At 39.3% G+C, this 26,428-nt stretch overlaps 1 protein-coding gene across 1 annotated transcript in view; it reads right to left on the reverse strand.

Moving 5' to 3' along the window:
* PTPN12 (protein tyrosine phosphatase non-receptor type 12) overlaps positions 1-24,938 on the reverse strand; it is a 79,742-nt gene extending 54,804 nt beyond the window's left edge. The window contains exon 1 of the mRNA XM_064505220.1: positions 24,569-24,938. Coding sequence (XP_064361290.1) covers positions 24,569-24,667 — 99 coding nt within the window. The 5' untranslated portion in view covers positions 24,668-24,938. The remainder of the gene's footprint in view (positions 1-24,568) is intronic.
* Positions 24,939-26,428: the final 1,490 nt, after the last annotated feature.

Below are 26,428 nucleotides of genomic sequence, written 5' to 3' on the forward strand. Positions count from 1 at the left end.
ATTGTAGAAGGGTACGAAGACGAATAACCTTTGCACCTTCAGAGGCTTCCTACAAAAGTGGGTTTAGGCACATGAGGGGAAAGGACAACAGGAAAGGCTACTTATCATAGCTCTTCTCCAAGATGTCATCTGTATGTGCATTCACACTGCAGGCATTCACAGTGTAAGCATGACAAAACCGCATCTCACCCTTGCCCATAAAAGGAGACAGAAGTCTCTTCCTTCTCAAGCCTTCAGCCTCTTTGGGGGATTTGGAAACAATATGAGAAGAGGTCAGCTGGGTATGCACACACAAGACAAATACCTTGAATCAAGATGCAATATCTTGCTATAAGGCATCCAAAATCATTAGGAAGATTCCTCAGTTACAGTCCTGATGTTATGAGCTGCTCAGAAAGACAACAAAACCTGGAAGTGGATTTACAGATATTGAGCAGAGATTTATCCCTAAATGCAGATATAAATCCCTGAAACAGAGTTTAACCAACCCACTCACGTCTCGTCTTGGTGAGCAAAAGCTGAAGCAAACCTGCAATGCCAGAAATGGCGTATGAGAGCTCTGCTTAAAAGCCTTGCTACTGCAAGCCAGAAGCAGGCTGCAGAGCAAGTATTAGAAAGGTGGGATGAACTTGCCACTCTAATGCTGGAGGTTTTTACTGGAAACTGATCACAGATCCAGGTAAATGCACTCTCGGAAGCCACCCTTTCTTTATTTATCCAGGGAACGTGGCCACAGTACAGTCCACTCCCATCTACAAGTTTTGCCAAGAGACAGTCTTGGATGTGATGCTGCCATTATCAGTGCAGGATCCGAACTGAGTGAAGACTTAAGTGAAATGTACCCTTTATGAAGAAATACAGTTGAAAGTAGAGACTTGTCCTACCTCCCATACACCAGAGTGAAAGCCTCTTGGGGGAGTCAAACCCAATAGCTATGGTATAATAAAAAACTATACCAAAGAATAGCATTCCCAGGATCAAGTCCTGGAAGTATAGAAGAAAGTACCCAAAGAAGGCCACGTGAGAAGGACAAGGTCTTGTGGTCCATCTACAGCTACTCATAATGGGGGGGGGGGGGGGGGGCGGGGAGAAAGGAGACAAAAGATACCCATCATCTAGTGAAGGACTAGACAGGTTACCCACAGATGTTATAGAACCTGCAGCTATGCAAGTTCTCAAGATTTAGCCAAAGCAATTGTGGATCTGGGCAGCCACAGCCCTGCACTCAGCAAGAGGCTGGACTAGGTGACTTTCAGAAGTCCCTGCCCATCAACACTGGCTAGGATCCTACAGCTTTACGTTTCAGTGCTTGTACCTTACTATACGTTATACCTTTAAACAGTAAAGCATACTGTCACAAGTACTCAAAAAAGAAGCTATGTAGCCAATACAGAGCAGGTACAGTTCAAATAAGCAGCATTAGGGACTAAATAGGCGTCAGTTAAGCCTTTTTCTTTGTCTAACAATTGTTCTGATAAAATTAGGAAGCACAGTGGTTTGTGCGGTCAAGAAGCATTGCAATTGAGATCCATTCTGGGGTCCAAATGACCTTACCGAGACTTCTCTAGAACTCCCTTTCCGTTCTGTGACATCCTCCAGCATACAGTTGAATTGCTACGTGACAACATGAACTCAGTGTTAAGTATGCTGATGCTGGACATGTAAGCAATTCCAATAAAAATACTCTGGTTTTATCTTTCACCAGAAGTCTAATCGTTTTTATTTTAGAAGCAGGCTTGAACCTTGTATGGAAATACAGAATCTGTAGAGACTTACAGTATTGCAGAATGCCTAGTATTCACAAGGCAAGGTTAGGATACTGTTAATGCAGTTACTTAGATTATAACAGGCAAGTGAAACAAAAGGTTTTAAACCCTGTTCCCCCAAAAGAAATCAATCTAAAACCTTTCCAAGCTTAAACAAGAACACTTTTGACAGGCATTGAATCAGTACTTCCACGCATCACCATATACGCACCACAACTGAGTGAGTTTAAATATATAGCTGACCTGAAAGGCAGAAAAGGGAAAGAGAAGGTATCAAATAGAAAATACATTTCTCCTAACTGGTGAAAACATGCTTGAAACTATTTTCACCCCTTCTCTAAGGCTGTGTCTGGAAGCCAAGGAATGTGCTAGTTATAAAGAGGCCATTTATGACAGAGTTCAATAGCGTTTTAAGAGCCAGAAAGAAGTAGCCCCATTAAAGAGAGAAACTTGTACTAAGACTTTAACTGTAATAACCCTAGCTAATAATCAGCACAATATTTATGGATAAGCAAAGGAATTTTGTGTTGTAATTGTCCATATTTCGAGTATCTGTCAAGTTTTGGTTAAAAAAAAATGTATCCCCCATCAGTTCAGCTGTGCATGGCTTTCAACTAGATTTTGCCAATTCTGGTTTCAAAAAGAGACAGAGCAGAGAATGTAACGGCCAACAAAATTCCAAGAATTGCAGCAGAAAGAGCTATAAAGCAGCTATACAAAACCAAAGCAGCGATGGCTAGCACAGAAACAAACCTAGAACACAAGTTGTTCACAAGAACGATTTTATGTATTTTTTTTCTGTTAAAGCTATTTGGTCTTAACAGTCGACCATCCAACAGTTGAAAGTGCCACAGCTAAATGACCAAAAAATATAAACTTTATCATTGTTTGGGTTTTGCTGAATTAAAAAAGTTACCCCCTCAATATAGCATGCAGTTCTCTTCTACAAAAATAACGTAGATACATGAAGTATTTTCTACCACTATGGACTACTGCTCATACACATTTCTTTTTCTCATAAGAGTGACTTTTTCAATGAGCTACTTTTCAAAAAGGCAGCAAATTTTTTTCTTGAGTATAAGCAATTGAAATATACTGCTCAATGTGTCATTAAACACCATCAAAAACTGATGGTAATCTTAATCATAGGTATTTTCACATTTCATACTTATCCATGCAAATTCAAAAATGGCTAGCAAAAAAAAATACTTGCCTCTTCTGCAGCCCTACATCGTGATTACAACAGAACCCCCAGAGGCAAGAACATTGCATCGAAGTTGGTCAGATTTAAATGAAAATATCTTTTTTAATCAGATGATTTGAAGTTTAACCTTTGGTAAAGTATGAACATTTTAGAGGAAATTTTAAATTTTGAAGACATGTAAAAGCTTGCAGCTAGCTAAAGGGTGAAGTATTGAACACGCCATAAAAGTTCCCTTTCAAACCAGGGATGAGAACATAAATTCCCAATATTTCTAAAATAAAGTCTTTATAAGCATTTTATTGTCTTTTGTACATAAAAGCAACAAGTCAGATTTTAAATTATTTTCCACTCTGCAGATTGCCTTTGTTACATTTATAATGTAATTACTTCTGAAATCTTCTGGTTTTCTGTTTCAAAAAGCAGAGAAATGTTCTACCTCATATAAAGTATCATATAAAGGATTTTAAAGTAGCTGCATAACAAATGTATCCTGCAGAGTAAGAATGTCAAAGTGAGAGGTTAAGCTACCAAATACAACCTCTTCTACAGTGCCAAACTTCAACAACTAAAAAAAGTTAAGTCAACTAGTAAAAACAAATCTGTTTCAGGCAAACGCCTTATCAGTCAAATTGCTGATGAATTTTTAAAATAAACCTCAACTGCCACTGCTTAAAAAAGCTTAATATTTACTCTTCAGAGCATAGAACTAGACAGCTTTTTTGGCAAACCATAGCCAAAATCTCATTAAGTTTCACCATAGTTCTTCCGTATACTGTTTGGAATACAAATAACGATAACTTGATTCAACACTCTTGGTTCTGGAGGATAGGTTTATTTCCAAGTATTTCAGAAATGTATAGGAATACATTCAGATCTGTAGCCTCAAGATTCTTTTCTATAATTCTCATTTATGTGGAATAAGTGACAAAGTAGTAAGACTCCATTTCCTTTCTTGGGAAAAGAAGCTGATCTAATCCGAGCTTCAGATTTGACATGGTGCCAACGGAGAACTGCTATGGAGAAGAGCATGTGAATTTTTTTATCTTTTTATTTTTTTAAACAAGAATTAAGGCAAGACAGGAGTCTCTTTAGTCTGTTTTTACAATGGACAATACTGAAATAAAAATCATCTGACTGGAAGGATATCACCACTGGAGTTTCTCAAAAAACTTCTTAGGCCAACCAGGCATTTTCATTCATGACTTCTCCCTAAAGCAGAGCATAGCAACAGACTTTTGATGACACAGCTGGAAAGCAATCAATGGAAAGGAAGATCAGAATATTACACAAAGAAGCAGACAGACGTTCAGGATAATAGAAATGAAGCTAAACTTAATGCCAAAAACAGTTGCATACTAGGAACTAACAATGAAGGAGACACATGCATATAGTCATAAATTAAATAAGAGTGACAATTCTTAAAGTGACTATTATAAACATTTATAAAATAAAGAAAAAGCATATTTACTGGTAAATAGGTTTATTCACTAGTATGTCCAGAATGCTACAATATTTCTAGAGATGAGATAATATAAATTCTCAAAAAACAACTGGAGATAAGAGCAATTTTTCTTTTTTCCTTTTAATTAAAATAACTGGTTAGTGCAGGCTATGAATCATTCTTCTCTTTTTTGATGGATCATATGTTCTTATTTTTCTACATGGCCTGATTTTAATAAAACTGACTCAACTTGAAATTACTTAAGTTTTTATATTGGAACAGAAACACACGCATTCTAACTTGTCTGTTGCTTGGATTGCATAAATGTCCTTATGCACAGAATGTGTGTTAGCAGCATTTACATTTTATTTTCTGATATTTCATATAACACACAAATTCATTTTAAAATTTTTGATTGTGCCAGTCTGGTTTTACTTGAAGATACTTTCACTGTAACCAAAAGATGCTAGCAAGTCTCAAAAGTCTTAGCATCCTTCAAAATGAAATTCAATGTTTTTTCTGGAGGAGGAGGAAGTATTTTCAAAGACTGTCACCAAAAGTTTAAATCTAACACCTTCATTCTAAGCACTGTCAGTCTGCACTTCCTCTGATAACTCAGGCCACCATTAAATACAGCCTGAAAGGAGTCTTTCGATTATCAGTCACAATTCAAGTGTCTTGAAACTGTCTCTTGGTTCAACCTCTGTTGGAAGCTACTATATGGTCAACACATCCCAAAACAGTAAGTCATTGTTTAACAAATACTGGTGCAGAATTACTTAAACCCTCGGAGTTCAAACAGAATCCACAGCAATGTGTTAACTGCTCGCAAGCGCAGTGATTTACACAGACCACGACAACTGTCTCATAACAGCAGAAGATACCATGCTTAACTATTAAATTATTAAGTTTTATGCAGCGTTTATTTTCTTCATGAAAGAAATCTGGATTTTATTGGTTCAACTGAAATTTCAGTTTTTATTTTTAAATTAATACTTATATTTTATTGAACATTTTCAGAAAGTTCAGTTTGTATATACAGTTCTCTGCCTAGGAAAATTTCTGAAGCGTGGTGTTTTTGTTACAAATTTCCTGCTACTCTGTTCCCAGTTAAGCCAACAGATGTTTTGGACAAGCTGCAAAACAACACTACCATGTGTTGTTAGGCTTCAAACTTCAGTAAAAGCATGAGCCCAGAACCGAAGGCAAGTGAGAAGGACTGTGTGCCTGTCTCTGGGAGGCGAAAAGCTGGCACATCTGCCTCTTCTTGCTGTGCTATGCAGGTAACTATCTTCTTCCTGGACTAGGGGGGACAACTAGAGGAAGTAATGTCTTAAATCATTTTTCTATGAACATCTGAAGTTCACATGCAGGCACTTGACTGAGCAAAAATAACAAAATCAAACAAAAAAACCAAATCCCAAGTACTTTGACTGCACAACCCTTAGTCTTTAAACACTAAGAGACATTGCACAAAATTGGCTAAGCTCCTCCCCCCCTCCAACCCTAAGGATCTAAACAAAAGCAAAATTTAGGTAAGAGTCCAGAAGAAAGATGGACTTAAACAGCACACACAGAATTTGCTTGCCCTGTATCTAGCACACATGCAGTAAAGGCACCTGACGGACCTCAAAGTCTTTTGAGGTCAGGAGGCTAAGTGGGAGGATGGGAGAGAGGGACTGTCCACACAAACATTTTCGGCTTGAAAGTGTGTTTTTGAATTTCTTTAGAATAACGCACTCCAAGAGTTAGTGGGAACTGTAAGTCCACAGAACCAGACCAGAACTAGCCCAAAGTTAAGTTTCCCCAAAACCAGCATAGCTTAGACTGCAGGTCCTCAGCACTAATTATCTTACATACAGATCTATCCGACCGTGCTGCCTACTCATTAATGTAGGCAGACAGCGACATTTAAGATTTACCTCCTTTTTAACAGCACTCAGTCCCTACCGTGACACCGCAGAGTGCTCAATTCAACAAAATCCTTGCGGTTCCAGTCCCACCTCTGGGACCCATCCACTAGATGTCAGTGTCCTCCCGGGCAGAGGAAAGCTGCCTTGGATCCCCCCCACAAGGAGAAGGGGGTCTACAGCACTTGGTTTTCAAGCGAATTCTACAGGTGGAAATTATTATAAAGCATCCCTATGGTCACCCTGGCCAGGACTGGAGAAGCCAGAAACAGCAGCTTTCGTGGGTACCAGACACAGAACATGATGCAAAGTTTAGCCAGTGTAGTAAGAGGCTAAACACCAAAAGCTGTTTCAGAGAACATTACTGAGGTAAAGTACAGCACACTGGGCAACAGATATTAAGGTACAGTCTTAAAATAAACAACAGAAAGCCTGCAAGATGAAGGGAATTCTGCTTTTTAGGAACTAGGAAAACTTTTGGACAGAGCAATACTAGGCACTAGAATGGGCTCGACCTATACCAACATGAAACCGGACTCAGCATTAAAAAGACTTGGATTCAGGAGCGAAAGAATAAATTATTACAGCACACTGAAATCCTCTGTGATAGGCATAAAAGCACACACCCTAAATAAAGGGCAGAGCAGAAGTCAAAGTTCAGGCACATTAAATGCCTACTGCAGGAAGAAATGTGTTTCTATGCACCTGCAGGCAATCTAAAATGAGAATATTGATGTAAATGGAATTTTAAATTTGATGGAAGGACCACGTACTGGGACACTAAGGCCAAGCTACAATGGAGGACTGATGGGCAAGGGTATGCGGGAGGGGAAGCAGCATCATGTCTTACAAAAGCAGACAGACAAATAGGGGGGGGGGGGAACAAGCTAACATTTTATCGTATATTTTAATGCGCCAGGGATTAAAATGGCATGTCAGTAGAAGAGCTGTACTACCAAACAAGAATCACAAGAGTGGTAGCAAGCAGGAGAAGCCTGGTACTTCTAAAGGAGATTGGGTACTTCTAAAGGAGATGCTATGAAGATGAAAAACAATTAAGAAAGGAAAACTTCAATTACCCTGGATAAGACTAGGTAAATTTCAGAATAGGGTAAAAGGTACAGATTTTTATCTTTCTAAAGATACCACATCAGCTTGCCAGCAAGAAAAACACCTCTTGATTTAGATCTGAGTAGGCACAGGACCTGGCTAAAGAGACAGCTCCAAAAGAGGATCCTTGCCAGATTGGGGGGAAATTTTATTTCCTTTAGAAATAGAAACTCTTAAAAAAAAAAAAAAAAAAAAAAAAAAGTTGAGTAGAGTTTATACAGAGCTAAAAAATAAAACCTTGCAAACAGCACCGGGCCTGCTTAAATGCAGTATCTGCTGTTACTTTGTCTGTCAGTATGGCAGTGATGGGTCCTCATTTTCTGTCACAGTCAACCTACTGCTGTGATGCATCACTGTCCAGGAACTTCTGCTCAGAATCTGCCATTGACATGAACTAGATTATTCCACATTTGCCTCATTTCTTATATTCTTTTTCTAAGTGTCCACTATTGGTCATAGTCAAAATAACATTAGACTAGGAGTACACAATTTGACACATTATGGCATGTTTTTATATTCTGAAAAAAGCATGTAATATCTTATGATAGTTTTCAGACCACCATAGCTGTTAATTGTTTTATAACCAACCTTATTTTTAAGGGAGCGCCTATCTCCAATTTCTATGTGGCAGAGCAAGTCTCATACAGTTTTACATCTTTGCTCTTATGCTAGGAATCCACAGAAACTTCAGAAAAACTGCATTCAGTGGAAGGAGCAATTTTACATTTTTCACCACACACACATATAGGCACTACAGGTTACTGTGCTTGGTGTCCCATCTTTTTCAAAGTTAGTTGTTCTGGTAACTCTAACGAACAAGTGGCTCTTTAACAATAATGGATACATGAAAGTGAGCGTCTTGGCCAAATTTCAACCCTGACATCATTTCCTAGGATTCTTTACTTACATGATATCTTCATCCACCATGCTGTCACTATTGGTTAATCAAAGACAGGTGTACTCAACAAAGAAATAGCTGAACTGTAGATTCATCTACTCATCTTTCTCTCCAATTAAGGATATACCTATTGTAGCACGTAAGGCAGATTTTATTTAAATACCACTAAACAAGGTAAAACCAAAAACATTTGTGGTATTTTGAGATCCTTTCTAGGCAGCATAATACAATCTCATTCATGCTATTCCTTTGTCCCAAACACCAGTTATACAAGTTTATTAACATTCAATTAACTTACTCTGTTCAAGCAACATGTCTGTCACCTCAGCATACAAGTAGCTTTTACAAAGCAATACTTCCTTCATGGTTTATTAATTCCAATTTGCTAATTGTGTACTTGTAGGGTTTTGATGGTGTCTAAAAATTTTCAAGTTACCAATGTTAATGGATAAATGGGACAGATAGAACTCTGACAAATTTCTTATTTTAAGATATCAGCAGAAAGATGGCAAAGCAGCAAGAGTGGGTCCTAAGCCTCTACAGTTTTTAGGGAAAGACAAATCAAAGCTATAACCTAAAGGAAAGTAACCACTTTGGATACAACTCCATGGAGTAGTTCAGATTATAAAAAGTTTCCCTCTAACTTTAACCGTAAGTGTATAATCTGCTATCCATCTATCTCTTTCCATCATATTTACAGAAGCCACCAAATCCAATCTAAAGCATTTTTGATGGATCTACATGATTAAAAAGATATGGATAGAGAGATATGCCACTTCTATAGTTTAAGTTTGGTAGGAGTCATGCTTTGTCATCAGTGTAAGACTGCTAAACTTCTGCTGCTAAGAGCTACCATTAGGACAGTTTCATACCCACCACCTACAGACAAAGGTTAGCTAGACTGTGTTTGCAGTATTAGAGGCAATAGTTGACACAAATGTCAGCAGTTATTAATATATTAAATTTGAGATTTTACATACCAATCACTTAACGGTTGCCCCAGAGATAATTTTAACAGTTTTCTTCCTCTTAGCCTTTTATTCCAAATCTGTTTTCAGTAAACTTCTCCTCTAAGCTGTTAATCTCCTTTAAAGTCATCCTTTCCCCATATCAGAGCAAATGTTGTCTTTGTAGTAACTTGCTACTGACATTGGCTGCAGACCCTACTTGCCCATCTAGGCACAGAAAAGTGACCCAATCCTACAGGAGGATTCTTCTTTCTGTTTACAGATACATTTCAGAAAATTCTGCAGAAACGCTCCAGAAAAATGGAAAGTGACTGTTTCAGTAAAAACACAGAATTAACAAGATGGCTTGGTGAGAAACTAAAAACTGTCAACATATCAGAAAAGAGGCATTGGGTGGATTAGCATCACAAAGCCCACTGTCTGCAGAAACTGAAGTTAGGCCTTGTTCGACTGTAAAATGCTGGTTACGATTCCTGGCACAAACAGAACTGTTCTTCCACATTTTTACTGCCTCCTTCAACTCAGTATATTGCTCAACAGACATTACTCACAAAAAGATCAGACTGCAAACCTGCACACAAATAAGCTACAAATACCTTCCTGTTTTAGCTCACTAAAATGCAATGAAGTCTCCACAAAGAATCTACTTTTGAATAGCTTCCTCCTGAAACTTTTATTGTTCACTGTTTATTTTTTCTTCATCAAAATGGTTTTTACCTCCCTCAAGAACACTTATATTTCACAGCATTTTACTGAGTACTGAACTTTTAGCTCTCAAAATTGGAGAATCAGAACTTAACTGCATTTTTAGGTAACGGAAAAATAAGTTTGTGAAATCACAAGTCGTGGCTCTTCAGAATGACAAAATAAGTAGATGAAATACAGTAAAATGAGGAAAGTTGTATTACCAAAGTTACTTCCTCAGACCAGATCTATCAAAGCCACTCTTGGGAAAGATTAGGTAACAAAGAATGGAATCTAGAATGGTACAGAGTAAGATAAGAAATACTAAAATCAAAGTGTGAGGTGTTTTTTATATATACATATATAAAACAAGTGATCAGGAAAGCAAGGCTACACAGTACTGAACAACTAATACAGAACAGGTTGTACTGCTGCCTACGTCAATGAAAACTGCATGAACTAGTTCTCAATGGGGAAACAGATGTGTCTGTAGTCAGCAAAAAAACAAACTACTAAATTCCTACAGATGTGGAAGACTGCCTCTAGCTATGAAATACGCTACATATTGTATACAGCTTGGATTGGGGGAAAATGATCCTTCCCAAATATCCAAACTCCCCACACTTACTAAAAAGAGAGAGAACTACTAAGCAAAAGTTTCTCAATCTTGTTGTCCTTCGACAGAAGTGGCAGCATTCAAGAAAAAAAAAAAATCAATACTTCTAAAAGAATCTCAATTTCATTCCAAAATGTCAGTTAAATTTAATCTCGCACCAATGTCTGCTTTGATTTCTCTTTAAGGAACAGTAAAGTGATGTCATCTTTAATCCTTTGCTGTCCTTCCCACAAGGACTACTTTCTTACAATTTCCAGTTCTAGCACCATACATCAATATTTCACCAGCTAAGTGGAATGGCTATTAATACTAATAAACCCAGATGGGAACACACATTTGTCCTAAAGAGATAGTAACTGCATGACAAGTAATTCCAAAAAACAAAAATACACACTCTACAGCCAAAGTAAATCCATTCACAGAACCAGTGAAGTATCCATAGTGTCTTGTAATGACACAAGTGGTTCATGTAGAGTATATTATAGTGACCAGTACACTATCTGAGAAGGCTCAAGTACACTCTACTAACTAGAGGAGCATATCACGACACCAGTGCAAGCTGTGCTTCTATCTCAGGATCGACTCCACCCTTGCAGCTGTCAAGACTCAGTATCTATTTCAAGAAACTCAATTTAGGTTGGTCTCCAGGGATCTTTGCAATAACCAGGCTTAAACAACACAATACTGTACTTTTATATATATACATATATATATATGTATATATACACATACACACACACACACACTTTATGCTACATGCTATAGCTCAATATACATTCAACACTATAACTCTTCTTTTCAGAAGAGAGATCCATAAATAACATTAGTATTTCAAGATTAGTATTGGACCAGTTAATCTTAGTGAAATGAACAAACTACAAAACGAAAGTTTATAAGGAATAGTGTACATAACAATTCTTACTAAGACTTACCATTTCTAAAGAAAAAAAAAAATCAAGAAAAATCTAACTTTTCATACATGCTGCTGGAGAAAACAGACTGACACAGACATTCAAAACAGCTCTGGAGAAACTCTCTCAGTCCCTGGAGCTGCTTTTAACCAGTCCGGTTAAACTTCACTGTCCTGTTTCCCAGGCTTCTGGCCCATTGTCCAGAGTTAACATAGGTCTAAGATTCAGTTGTTTTAAAAAAAATGTTGATTATCAGAGCTAGATAAAATTTGCAAACCTAGTTTTCTACTGAGTAGGCTGATAAAGCCAATGGACTGTGTGTGGTCAAGCTATTTTGTTCAGAAGCTAAAACCAGACTCAAATAGTCCAGCCTATTCTGCACTGACTGTTCAGTTAAGTCAAAAAAACTTGCACCTTCCCTCTTATTTTACCCTGACAATTGATCAAACAAAAATCGATGCTTCCACAGCTTAAAAAGGTACTAAACTACACTACAGACAATCACTTACATTCAGTTCATTAAGTCCACAAAAAGATGTACGAAGATAGTATTTGCTCTGAAGAGCTTCCAGTCTAGAAGTAAGACAAAGACAAGGTTGGAGAAATACCTAACTTATTCATATGGATTTTGACTCTACCCTTCCCCTCTCCACATGATGGCCTCAGTCTTCCAAAAACAATAAGAAATGATGGTTGAAAAACAAGAAAAATCATTCCAGAAGTACAGTGATAAGCCAACACGAGAACAGGAGTAAAGAAAAAAGAAGCATTCATGAGCAGAATGAAAATAAAACAGCCAAGACAGAACCAAAGTGGATTTGCGCTAGATGAAAAATATGTCAAATTTTATGCAAATTTCAACATATAAGTACTATGCCCAGTGGAAAACTACACACTTGGCAGACAAGGATGATTCAACTACCAGCTGACATAAAAGCGGAATTCCTAAAGGGTATCTTGTTTGTACAATGTCCAGAAGCTAGATTCAACAAGCTCAAGCCAAACCAGGGTAAAAAAAAAAAAAAAAAAACAGCAGTAGTAGATGAATGCAAAGGGAAGCCCACACAAGCAAGCATTCTTCTTTCTTCCTGCAAAAACCCGTATTCCATGGCATCTGAGATGCACTTGAAAACACACAGCACACCTTGCATAAGCAGAGTTTCCAAACACATTGTTTCTTTTGGAGGAATTCTCAAGCCCAGTTCATAAATTAAAAGGTTTTATATACTTCACTTTCCACACAGCATGACATTCCCATACACGTTAAGCTGACCTACCACAGGAAGGAAAAAAGGCTGTAATCTCTATCCAAACAAATCTTTGGTTCAGCATATAAAACTGGTAAGCTACATTCCTATTAACAAAACATCTCATATTCGTTGTTGCCAGTCAACATTAAACTCCCATACCACACTAGCAAGAATTTGTTATGTTAACAGGAAAAGAAAGAAAAACACACATGAAACTTGCAAGTTTCTCAAATATTGTTTGCTGTGTTATTATCCCTTTTCTTGGATTACTTTGCAAGAAACAGCACTTGAAAATCTACACAATCAATACATGATTCAAGGAACTCCTGACTTTGAAATGAAGTTTTGGAGGTTTTAAAAGAGTTAAGTGTTACAATGGCCCCTAACCATCTAAGAGACATGATACTGAAACATAAAAATAAAAGGACCTAATTTTTTCAGTTATTTGGTAAAACCAATTCCAGCGACTGCCTGAAGTGCCCTTCGAGATTCTTTTACTTGACTAAAATCATAGCCATGTTTTCTTCAAAGGCACTGCCTCTCCAAAACTAAATTAGTTAACTACTTCATGATATCTCTGCACTGAATTCTCTTTATAATTCAGTGCTACTCTCCCATTTCAGCTTCTAAGAGTACCTCAGGTGAGGGTGTATTTAATATGTTTTGAAGTTATCTTCATCCATAGAGAAGTAAAATAAATATCACTAAAGTTTTCATATGCACATACTTTTTTCCCCAGCATGATCAAACAGTAGTACTTTACTAGATATGGAACATTTTTTCTATTAATACAGGAGAGCTTGTCTATTATGTACACTATAACACTGTACAAACAGGATGTTGGTTTCATTTTTGCACAATCATTGATTTAAACAGTGTTCAGCTTCTTTAATTGCTGTGCCAGAAAGATATTTTACCATTATTAAAAAAGCTTGAACTTCACACCAAAAAGCTACACTTTAGCTCTAACTTTAAAGAGTTATGTTACCAAGTACAAGCTCTCTTTGAAGCTATTCTGTATTAGAATTAGTTACAGAATTGGTTAGCATTTTAGCAGTAAGATCTTTTTTCCCTTTAGGAAATGTCAACGTGTACACGGATTTATGGCACCAGCTTGTGGACTTTAGAATACTCAAGCTTCTGCAATGTTATTGGCCTCTCAATTTAAATCATTTATTAGCAGGTATATATTCTGTAATTTATAAGAAATACAACTAGACTTCCCTCTATCAATTTTGTGTATTCTGTTTCTACCTGTTCGTTTCAAAAAAACAAATACAGAGAGTTGAGGCCCTAAATAACTTGCAGGCTGCATTTTCACTGCCAAAAAAATCCCCAGACTTGAAGTTCCATTATTTTAATCAAGATATTAAGATGATATCTGGCACCAGTTTAAGAAGAAATTGGGGCAATCTTACTACAGGATATCAAGACAATTTCATGGTGATTCCCCCAGTGATTCTGTGGGGTTCTTCTGTTTATAAAGAAAAAATAAGAGGGTGTGATTATTGATTTGTGAGTGACTGTAATGCTTAACATTCAGCATAATGATGGATCGCTTCTGGACATTCAGTTCGAAAAAACACATCCAAACTTTTAATAGTAAAGCTTCTGCGTTCCAGTTTTATAGCAAAAAGCTGTTAAGGGAAGCAAAGTATGTTACATTTTTCCCCTTTTGAGCCAATTCTTCATGGAATAGAAATAACAGAAAAATAAATTATTTGTAAAACAATGCATTTATGAGCTAAAACTAGTTCTGGTGACAGCCTGAAATGTCCTTCGAGATCTTTTTACCTGCCTAAAGTCATAGTTATACTTTGTCTATTAATGTTTAAACATAGTTCCATGTATATTCATTAACCTTTTTAGACAGTCATGCTTATGGTGCCTCCTAGGAAAGGAGTTAATCTTAACTTTACATTTTAATTTGATCATAATAATAATAAAAAAAATCAGTGCATCTTTGTGTAACCATCTGCATTACTAAACACAGAATTCTTAAAAAAAGCTGTCAAATACTTAAAATGATTTTGGGAGACTCGTGATACCTGAAAGATTATTTCCTTCCTTTAAGAGTTTGCACAATAGGGGTGCTTCCCTATAGGCAATTTATAATGAATTCATTTCTGCAAGAGTTTTCAGGTTTCTGAAACAGTTAAACTAACCTACATATACTCTTCCCTCCAGAACAGAGTTTCATTTTCCAGCTTTATTTTGAGGTAAATGATTCTCCTGAGGACTCCTACTGGACAACTGTATTCATTTCAATTAAAAATTACCTATTTGCTAAAGTTATCAGAATATGCATGAGGGAGTAACCAACAATGAAAGCATTGCTTCAAGTTGTAATCCTGCTTCGTAGGTAGGAAGACAATGATTCAAGTAGAAAGTAAAGGAAGGTTTAAGGCTTCACATCTTTTCTACATGTGGAAAAGCATTAAAAATGTGGCACACATGGCAAAGCTATGCTTTGCAAAAGTGCAGGACTTCATACATTCACTACCAAGGCACCCCCATGACCACTTCCACTCACTCACAGAATAGCTACTCATCAGCTTACAAACCCAATCTATTCACAGTCTGCAGTCCACTATGCATATCACTTGGTTTTCTTTGTTTTTGTGCTTTTCGTATTAAACGTTTTTTGGTAGCTTGATACAGTTTTGTTCAGTAAGACCTCATACTGGACAACTAATCGAATAAAAAACCTAGCTAAACAGGAAGCTATGTCCAAGCACTGTATCAAGCTATCAGAAAACTGAGTGCCCTGGAAAAAAACGCTGTTCAAAAGATTGGTGCTAGAGAGTCAAATAAAAAGTGAAACATTTCGGACAGAGTGAAATACCACTCAGGCATCTTAAGAGCAGTGTAGCTCCCATAGCAATTAGTCATCTCAACACCATGCATAATCCACATTGGCAAGCCCCTTGTGCACTTAAGGACAGGAAGCTTGTATAACATCCTTTGAGCTGGGAACACAGATGTTTCAAGATAACTGGGTCTACCAAAAAATAGCAGAGGAAGCATCAGATAAGGATAATGCCATACTAACATATATGAAAGGCAACATCTATTAAATAAAACAAACAAAAAGCAAACAATAGATAACAATGAAACAAGATGAAAATTCTGGACCAACAGTCCCCTGAAACCATCTCAAATGTGGCAAGTAGCCTGGAATCATGCCTACCAGTCTCTGAAGTCAAGCCAAAGCCTGCGTGAACTGGAACCTTGTCTAAGCAGCTGCAGACATCCAGCTCAGCAGGAGCAAGAAATGGACTTCTAATTCATGATAGACACTATAGCAGCTATGAAAGAAAATGATAGCAGTGATGTGCTAACTGCCCACCTTCAATAAAAGCATGAAGAGGAGACAATGCCACTCATGTTTCACATTCTTCTCAACCTCCCACTGATTGTCCTATACTAATTGTCCAGAAGAGAAAAAAAAAAGGAAAACTAACAAACAAAACTTGGCACCTTCTTGGTATCAGCGCTCACTGCAAATGGTGGGAGGACACAGGTAAGAGATGGTCACCGCCTACCGAGAACAAAAGTAAGAACTGCTTTTAACCTAACTGATCCATGCAAAAGCTATTCTTCCTGTGATCACAAAGAATTAAAAAAATCTGTGAGGTTTTAGATGAAAAACAGAAAACAGATGTAATTCACATGAGGCAGTAAGAATGACAAGACAGAAGTAGCAAAAACAGTAGACAAATGCAGCAAGATCCAAAATTGTTCAAGAGGATATCACTGAATGCCGACCTTAGAAAAACAAACACAAACAGCTAGAACATTATTATAAGACTACATAAGAAGGAAGCTAATGTAAGACAAGTTTGTTTTAAACTGGTTGATGAGTTCAGTATTACAACTAAATGAAAAGATTAAAATAGTGCAGATGTTCTTTAAAGCAATATGATTTTAACTGAGTTCATTTCCCCTAAGATGCTGATACTTTCCAGTCCATGACTTCAGACAGCAAAACTGATACCTAAGACTTATACCATACACTTCAAAATAATATATTGTAATAGCGTTCAAGAATCAAGGCCCACTCCCCTACATATACAAAAATAAGGGTATCGGGTAAGCTTCTGACAATTGTGATACAATTCCTTTGAATCAGATTGAACTCAAAAATTGAACAAGGTAACTGATACATACAGTACTTACCAACTTTACATCTATTAATTTGGTTGCCCTTGGCATTTTAATAAAGTCAGCCAATTTGAATCTTTTTATTGGACTAAGGGAGATCAGAAGTAAAATAAAAAAATTTATCTGTCAGAAGCATCACGGCAGAAATTGTTTCAAAACTGTTGATGCTTTCTTTCAGTCATTTTGGAAGATGTCTACTACTTTTAGAAATCTTAATGAATGAGAAATGTATCTTTATTTGCTTCTCTTCCTAATGGCACCTCTAGTCCACTCCACAACAACATTCATATCTTCAGTCCACCTATAATAGTTAGATATTTTTCCTTATTAAAAGTTATTGGCTACATTGGCTTGCTACTTTTTACAGATGATGATTCAACTCTTTTAGGCTTTTCTTCCCAAAAAACATTTTCATTAGCGCAATAAAGGCAATAAGGCTTTCCATAAATTGATTACTAACAATAAAATTACCTTTTAAAGAAATAAAGCAAGATATGAGGAAAACCAGGTCACCCAAACTAGGTCATCTATTTATATCTCTATTTATCTGGTACCTTTCGGGAAATTTCACTAGTTTGTCCGTTCAGTTGTGTAAGATTTTTTTTTTTTTTTTTTAACATTCTAAATCAGCTTGCAAGAGCATAGCTAGAAAAGGAGATCTCTGAGACAGAAGTTGCAACTTCCTTGTGCAAATATTGCAGTTTCTGAAATATCCTGACATTCAATATTCAAAGCAACGTTAAAGCAATGGAAAAAAAATACGATGGACTTTGTTGCGCTCTTCTTCTCTTCCACTCCTTTAACTTGCTGCTGCACTCTCAGCTCCCCTAGTCATACTACTACTTGGTACTTGCACTGTCTCAGTGCTCTCAGGTCAGTATGCAACATCATTTCTGGAAGATGTAGTAGAACTTGAGATAGTTATCCAAAAACACTCCTTGTGGTTCCTAGTTCCAGATCAGAAATTTCACAGCCATAGCAGAGTGCTCTCCTTCTATGAATACACTGATTGTTCAAATTTGAAGAAATATTTGATGAGTTAATTCTATACTAGCAAGTTTTGCCAGATCAAGCAGGAAAACAAAGAGCACAATCTCTTTGCAACATTCATATTCTAGTTAACAGAAATACAAATGCATAGCCATGTTTGATTTAAAGTAAATATATTAAGCTATCTGAGACTGCACTGACATAATAGAAGCAATCATGGAATAACAGCATGAGGAATATGCAGGGATACAACCACTACATTTTCTAACAGCGCAAAGTTTCTGCTCTACCCAATTCCATATCTGACCTACAACACTGATGCCTCTCCCTAAACAAGGGCCGATGTTTTGTAATACAAAGAAAAAAAAACACAGAAGTCATCTAGCTTCTGATTTCATTTCTACAAACATGTACTCAAGCTACTACTATAATTCTGCTTTTCCTCATCACTAACAGATGCTTTACTATTTTCTCTATGCCAGAATTTCCTATGCACAGAACACATTTCAGTACAACTGTAGCAGTACAAGTTCCTTCCGCACAAATCCATGAATCTCAGATAAAAATAGTGAAGAAAGAGCAAACTGGATTGCTGTTTGCAATAAATTAATACATTTAAGATGAATATAAAAAGCATTAGACTTTTGTTGCACTGTTAACAAATATACACACCTTAGATAAGTAGATATTTAGGTTAGCCTTTCCTTGGTTGCAAAGCTGTTAACTTCTGTTAACTTCACTGTAATTTTAAGGTGAATTATGTGCACCTCAAAGCAAGAGGAAACTGTTACTATAGCAATTGGATAGTCATAGATATATGCAGAAATATATAGAAACATACATGCAGATATATACACATGTATCTATATATATCTACCTCCTGTGACCACATTTCATCTACCCTAGATCCAAACGCAGTAAAGTATTTAGTATGAGCTTCAATGTTTCTAGTCAGGCATATACAAAAAAAGGTGTTGTAGGACTGAAACCAAAATAAAAGCTAAGTATTTGACATCCCATTTAAATTATTTGGAGTGCATGTGGTATGTCATAAGGTGCAAGGCCAAAATTACCATGTGCTCCTCCTGAACAACTCTGTAATATGCAACAAAATGACTACACAAACCTTCAGTACTAAAAGAACAGTAGACTTGCATACTGCTCTCTTTTAGAGACTGACCCAACAGAACTTGCTACCATATAAGTTATTTAACAAACAACAGAGTATTGCCCAACCGACTTGTTTTAGCTTCATTTGGCCAAAAGACCTACTGCATTTTTAACCAGTTTGCAACTTCTTATACCCCAGGGTCAGCTTTGTGGTTGTATTCATCTACCCTATGAAAATTTAGAATGACATCTTTGAAAGTACAGAAATAGCACTAATTTTCTTATAGAAGATAAAAAAGCTGGATATTTAAATGAAATGATTGTTCACAGAAAGCTGCATTTTGCATAACACCTAAAGAACAGCATTCCACAAAACTTCAGAAGTTGCTGAAGTTAAGGTTTACTGAAACTACTATGCAGTCATATCACTCCAATTACAAGTAGCCTATGTAAATGAAGTTCTATTAATGGCCTGTATGGTTATCACTGCTCACTACAAAATTATCTTTTTGGTCTTCCAATCAAATTAACAGCATCCAGCTGAAAAAACAGTTAATGGGAATAGAACTTCAAAAATATAACAACACTCAAAGCATAACATGGGAGACAAGGCAAAACAGACCTATTTTTGACTCTGAAATTTTAAAGGCTCAAAGCACATTTAAACACTGACACAGCTGTCTATGACCTATTAACACATTTTTAAAAGTAGAGTTTCTTATAACAGATCAGCTGTGCAACATACTTATTGCTCGGTTTCTTCAAATCAGTCCTTCTACTATCCTTAAAGGGAAACAAATGCCTAGAATTGTACAGGTTTGCTCATAAGGCCCCAATTTGCAAGCATTTAATACAAACCTATATTTACATCAATTAAAACTTTCAAAAGTTCTGAGAAACAATTTATCATCTAGATGATTCCACCAAGGTGTTTTTTCCTAGTTTAGTTTTAACAGATAAAAATTATTTCTCTTTAAAAGATAGTGGGTATTTTATAAATGTGTATGATAAAGCAGAAGTTGAGCGCTCATGCTCCAGAGTGTTACAAACATGGAACTCATTCAATAGGAGTGAAATAAACATGAGAAAACATCATCTCCAAAGATGTGTATATATATATATATATGTATTTTTTTAAGAAGTCAAATATATTTGACAACACATCTTGGAGATGAATTACCCTTATCCTTCTTTGTTCAGTTTCCAGACCATATGCTAGCCTAATAAATTTGAAAAATATATTCACAGACACTCAAGAAGTGCATTAGTGGTATTTGAAGCAGAGAAGCTCACATAAATGCAAATTAACATCCAAGACAAGCTTTTAAGAGGGATGTTTCATAAGTGCTATGGTTATGGCTGAATATATTATCTGTTGTATTTTAACATTATATTGGAACATACAGGAATTAGAGCGAAATGTACATTGGTACATAGGCTTCCACTACGTATCTTCTCATACTTGATCAGTAATTTAATACAGCCTAGATTACCATTTCATTTTTAGTACTGCTAGGTATTTTACTTTCCTGAAAGCATGCACTTTTCTGAAAAAACAGGAAAGACAGTTTTATATCATCTTGGTGTAGCACTGTCTACAGTCAGTCAACTTTTACCCTTAGAAATCAAACACATTCCACCTCCCCCTTTTTAATACTGGATTTTCACAAAGCAATGACTACTTAAAAGTAAAAATTCCGAAAATAAAAAGAACCAAGAGATTAAGAGGGAAACCTGGCATAGACACCACCTTTTTACCTGTTCCAAATCAATGAGTCATTCAAAACCTTTTCTGTAGTTTAGAAAACAGCAAACCAGGTTCTTCAGCATCTCAAAACCTAAGCACCCAGATGGACTGAGCAGAACAGGGAGAAACAATGGAGTTGAGTTGTTCGACTTAGCTACAGAAGTTCTCTCTTGAATGAAAAGTACAAAAAAAATTTGAAAGCAGATGTAGGTACTTAGCAACTCCTTGCAAAATTTTGTAAGTTAATATTATTTAGACTGCTAATCTAAGATAGGACCATTTCAGTGACACTAACTCCAAACAAAAGCTGAGGGTCACCTACAAGAACTCATTGCAGAAATCAAGAACACTTTCAGCCAGCCTCTATATACTGTGGCAACAGATTAGCCAGATATAACCGAAAAGATTAAGCCAAACTGTCACATACCACAAAATATTTAAGACAGAACATTTAATTTTTAAAATAATGCTTTACATTATTCATATTTCAGTGAGCCTACAACAATGGCAATCTAGATCAGACAAATGATAGGAACAGTAGTCTCACAATGGATTTGTTGAGACTATTCTACAAGGAAACAAAATTCTGTAAGTTGTACATATATTAAATCAAAGTCAGGAAGATATATATTGAGGTCTTTCTATAACCTAGAATCTAGAAAAGGTGTTTTCTTCATCTCCATATAGACTTTGTTTTCCAACTTCATTTGACATAAGACATGTTCAATTAAGACACATTATAGAAAATCAGAATTTAAATGAGGCTGGCTATCTTCATGCAACAGAAAGCACCAAGAGGAAGCAATCTATACTTCATTTTGCCAATGCAGCTATGTCAGCAAAAAACATGAAAAAGTGGTACTCTTAGATGTATTTCAGCTATACTAGTAAAATCCTAAGCTACATTATATTAAGAAAAAGCCCACTTGTCCCTAGAGCCACTGATAATGCTTATTTGCAAAATGCACAAGCAAGATATTGTTTTCAAACAATCCGCTTCATTTAAACCTAATTGTACACACACATAATACTTAAGTGATCTACCAATAAAGTCCTGCTTACTCTCTAGTGCATATTAAAATTATTTAATAAAATGCATTTGACTTCCTGTAAAAGACTTGTTATTGGTGCCTAGATTATACAATTTATCTTGTAAGGAGTAGGAGGAAAGAAAAAAAAAATCAAGTTTCCACCTTCCAGGTGAAACGTTTTCAGGTACGTCAATACCATTATTAAATAGCAGTCATACTTATCTATGCCATAGGCTTTTAATAACATTCAGCCAGACTAATTGGAAGACTTCAGTCAACTGCAGTCTATACCAGCTGCTTTACCATCTCTTCCAGAACTCCTTGATACCTATAAAGTACTTAGTTCATTCACTCAGACCTAAATATAGTTCTGTAAGCCAATTACTCAACACAATCTAAGGCAATAAAGATGTGAAAATAAAGAATTGAAAACAATTGCATTCACCCACTATTCCATTTCTATTTTTAGATTCCATTTCAACCTGGAAATGAAGTGATGAGTAACAGCAATTCCTTTTCCACAAACTTGCCACTGCTTAGCAGCAACAGCACATCCTGCACTTAAATGAGAAATATTACCTCCCTCTTCCCTTCCTCCCAGAAAAATTGCTGCTATTAAAGAAAACAGAGAATACAGAAGGTTTCCTCCCCCCCTTCATTTCTCTTTTCTTTCCCCAGTTCAGTCATCTTAAATATCACCTAAGCATGGCTTTGTGAAGGAAACATAGCAAAAATACATTTGTTCTTAGCGAAAGAATTTCAGTAATTACAATTCTTGTGGCCATCCTAATCTGGCCACCCTGCTTTACTATATGCAGATGAATATTGAAAGTAATGAGAATATCCATGTCAAAGAGCAGCATTCTAGTTTCCTGGTTTCCCTTTAATTTATTTTGCAGAAATAAACTATAGTGAGTTTGAAATAGAAAGTGTTAGAAGGACAAAAAAAAAAAAAAAAAAAAAAAAAAAAAAAAAAGAGACCCTCTAATACAATCACTTCCAAAGGAATTAACATTGTTTCAGGTAAGGCACCTTTGTCCTGAGCTGCCTTGCCAACTAGTTCCTACAATCACATTTTCCTGTTTCTTAAAAGCACTTTGTTTCCTTACCGCTCTATGACAGCAGTGGCAAAGCTTACTGCTTGTACAGTTAGAAGCTACATAAAACAACATGCTGTCAAATACAGACATGCAAAAAGACAAAAATTTTCCATACAGAAGTGCTACTACTCACAAGAAAGGATGAAAAAACCCACATGTATGCAATTTGACTATAACAGAGGTAAAACATTAGGCTATTGATGAGATATTAAACAGCAAAAGTTGATTACAAAATCTAGTATTGAAAGTATTTAACAGAAAGGCTACTAAAAAAAATCCACCAGTCCAGAATTCCCTTTGTATAAAGCACATCTAGTTTAAGGTAACAAGGCAGAGTCACCAGTACAATAGGTCAATCCGCATTTGATGGCAATCATATTTCTAAAGACGATCACTTAATGAGAAGGTCCTGCCCGAGAATTTAACCCCTGAATCGCCGCGTGAGGATGTCGCGTGAAGTGGGACCACCTCCGGATTACTCCAGCTCCGCATCGCCTCTCTTCCTTTCCCACACGCCCGGCCATTCCGGTGCCGGCAGGCGGCTCCCGGTTCCCACGGGCCCGCCGCTCCCCGGCCGCTTCCTCCCGCCGCGGACCCGCGCGCTCCCGCAGCCTTGCGCAACACCCGCGGCCTCCTCCCCGCAGCTCGCACAAGCCCTGATGCGGCGCTTGCATCCAGCCGGGTTTTTCTTCTTTTTGTTCCCAGACCATCATCAAAGGCTCAGAGCTGAAAAGGCTAACGGCGCGCTTTTATCCCAAATGTCGCCAGACGACCAAGCGAGCTACCAAAACTCGCAGAGCCTGCCAACCCGCTCATCCTCAGCTCCTCCGCGGGTCAAACTGTATTTTCGTACCAAGTGTTTAAACAATATGGAAAAGTGTCAGCGACGTGTGCCCAAACACGATTATTGTTCCCGGCTTATATCTTCTATTCAAAGGATAAATCATCTCAGACATTTGAGCAGCCCGGCTAAGCAGCTGAAAGGAACTAGGAAGAGAGCTAAATCTCCAGTAAATTTCCCCTCCCCGAGCGCAAACGTTAGCCAGAGACGAGCTGCTCCGGAGGGAAGAAAGGACGAGGGATACAGCCGGCGCGGCGGTGGGGGATGGGGCGCGCGGGGAGATGCCTATCCCTCCGAGGAATATTTAATACACTTAACGCATCTCCTCGGAAAGAATAAGAGCCTCAGGCGGGCAGCCGCAGCGCCGAGAGAGGGGCGAAGGGGGAAAGAAACGCCCGCTCAGCCCCAGATGACACCGCGAGGGAAGGGAAGGGGCTGCAGGGCAGGGCAGGCGCTCCCGTCCCCTTTATCTCCTCGGGAAGGGAAGGAAGGGGGGGCGGCGGGAGGAGAGGCAGCTCCGGCTGATTTCGCAGCGGCCGGTTCCCGCGATGAGGACGAAAGCCCCGCCAGGAGAGGGGGGGGGGCGGCGGCTCCCCGCGGCCAGGACGGCGACACCGAGGCGGCCGCCGCCCCCCCGGGGGCTCACGGGGAGCCGTGCGTGGCCGCACAATAGCCGGTCCCGGCAGGGAGGCGATGCTCCCTGCCCAGCCCGCGGAGGGGGGGGGGGGGGACCGGCGGGGTCGGCACCTCGGCCCGGCCCGGCCGGCGGGACCCTCCCCGCCCCGAGGGGAGGCAGGAGCCCGCGCCGCGTCGCCGCCGCCCCTCACCATGAAGTCGCTGGCGAAGTTGTCCTCCCCGTTGTGGTCCGTGTCCTTCATGGCCTGGACGCGCCGGATGAACCTCCGGAGGATCTCCTCCTGGCTCATCCTGCCCCGCGGCCGCCCGGCCGAGCCGCCGCCCCGCGCCCCCGCCGCCGCCGCGCGAGCTCGTCACCCCGCCGCCGCCCCGGCCTGCCCCGCGGCCGCGCGCACGGCTCCCCACCCCGCTCACGGCCGCGCGGCCGCCCGCTCCATCCTCCCCTCCCTCCGCCCGGCCCGGCCCGACCCGCCCCGGGCGCCGCCACCGACACAGCGACACGACGAAAGCGCCACCCCCTCCCCGCCCGCGCACGCGCGGCACCCGCTCCGCCGGCGTTTCCTACTCCCGCCCACCCGGGGAGGGGGAGGTCGGCCCGCCCCTGCTCCCCGCCCATTGGCTCCTCGCGCCGCAACCCCCGCCTCATTGGTGGCGGCGCACGCTAATCACCGCCCAGGCCAGCCCCGGGGGGAGAGCCGCGTTCCGCTCTTCGCCTCGCCCAGCTCCGCCGGCCCCTCCCGTTTCCCACGGATGGGACCTTCCGAAGGGCGCCGAATGGAGCTCTGGAAGGGACCACTGGGAAGGCGGGGGAGGGGCGGCCTGAGCGGAGTGCCGCGCGGCTTCCCTTGGCAATACAATAGCGGGGCTGCTGGGCGCCTACAGCTCCCAGGCTGCGGGGCTGCGGCCGGCGCCGCGCGGCATGCCGGGACCTGTAGTCGCGCCGGGGCGGCGGCGGCGCCCGCTGGGCAGCGCCGCCGGGGCGGCAGGGCGCCGGGGCGGGTTTCCCGCTGTTCCTCTCTTGCTGAGGGTCCCGCCGAAGGGCCGGCGGGAAGCCTCCAGCCGCGGAAGGAGGCCGAGGCGGGGCGTAGGGCTCCCGCCGGCTGGACGTCGGGCGGGCGGCGCCGCCGTAGTAAACGGGGGTGGCGGGAAGATGGCGGGCGGCGGGGCAGGGGGCCGTTTTACCCGTTTTGTGTTTTTACAGACGCGACGAGACGCGGCCGTGGGCAGCGCTGCCCCTTGGGTGTGAGGCGCTGGGGTCCGGAGCGTTCGCTCGTCAGTGGCACTCGGGGACCTTTGCCGTCGTAGTCAGGGTATTGCAAGGAGTCCCGACCTGGTTAAAAAAGTCCTGACGGGAAGAGGGTTTTCTTCTTTCCTCGAAAAAATGCTGTGTCGTTGCAAGGGAGATGCCTCCAGGCATCAGTCGTTTTTACTTGAAAATATTTTTTTGCTTTCTTTATTAGATAACGTTGGATGCTTTGGTAATGTCAAAACGTTTAGAGACAGTAAGATAAAGGAGTGTTATTTTTGCCCTTCTTTTACATTAAAAAGTTAATTTATTGTGATGTGTTATTATGATTAATAACATCACGTTTAAAATGTTTGTTCTGCTTTTATATTGGGCTTCAATAAAATCAAAAGGGAAAAATTTAAACATCAGAGTGAAGCAGTCCACTCTTAGCTAAAAATACCTAATGCTTCTCGATAAAGGTTTCAAAGTTCATGTGTCGAAAAAAGCAACAGATATTTTCTCCCGCTGTACACACAAATGCACCTGTATTCTTTCTTTTTGATAAGATTAGATTGAGGAGATTAAACTCATTAAGATATTGCCCACATATTTGGTTCCCTGATTACATTTATAATTTCTGTTTCAGGAACACAAAATAATTTTATGTGTATATATAGCATTATAGAATAATAAATATACTTAGTAATGTTTTTAAGCATAATTTTGTTGGTAAGGAACTATACAGCCATTATTGATGTAGTTAATCCAATAAAATTTTGTAACATAGACTGATGATAAAGTTCCTTGCTAGCAGCACAGCCCA

This window comes from Dromaius novaehollandiae, chromosome 1 (genome assembly GCF_036370855.1).
Source record: "Dromaius novaehollandiae isolate bDroNov1 chromosome 1, bDroNov1.hap1, whole genome shotgun sequence".
Classification (NCBI taxonomy): domain Eukaryota; kingdom Metazoa; phylum Chordata; class Aves; order Casuariiformes; family Dromaiidae; genus Dromaius; species Dromaius novaehollandiae.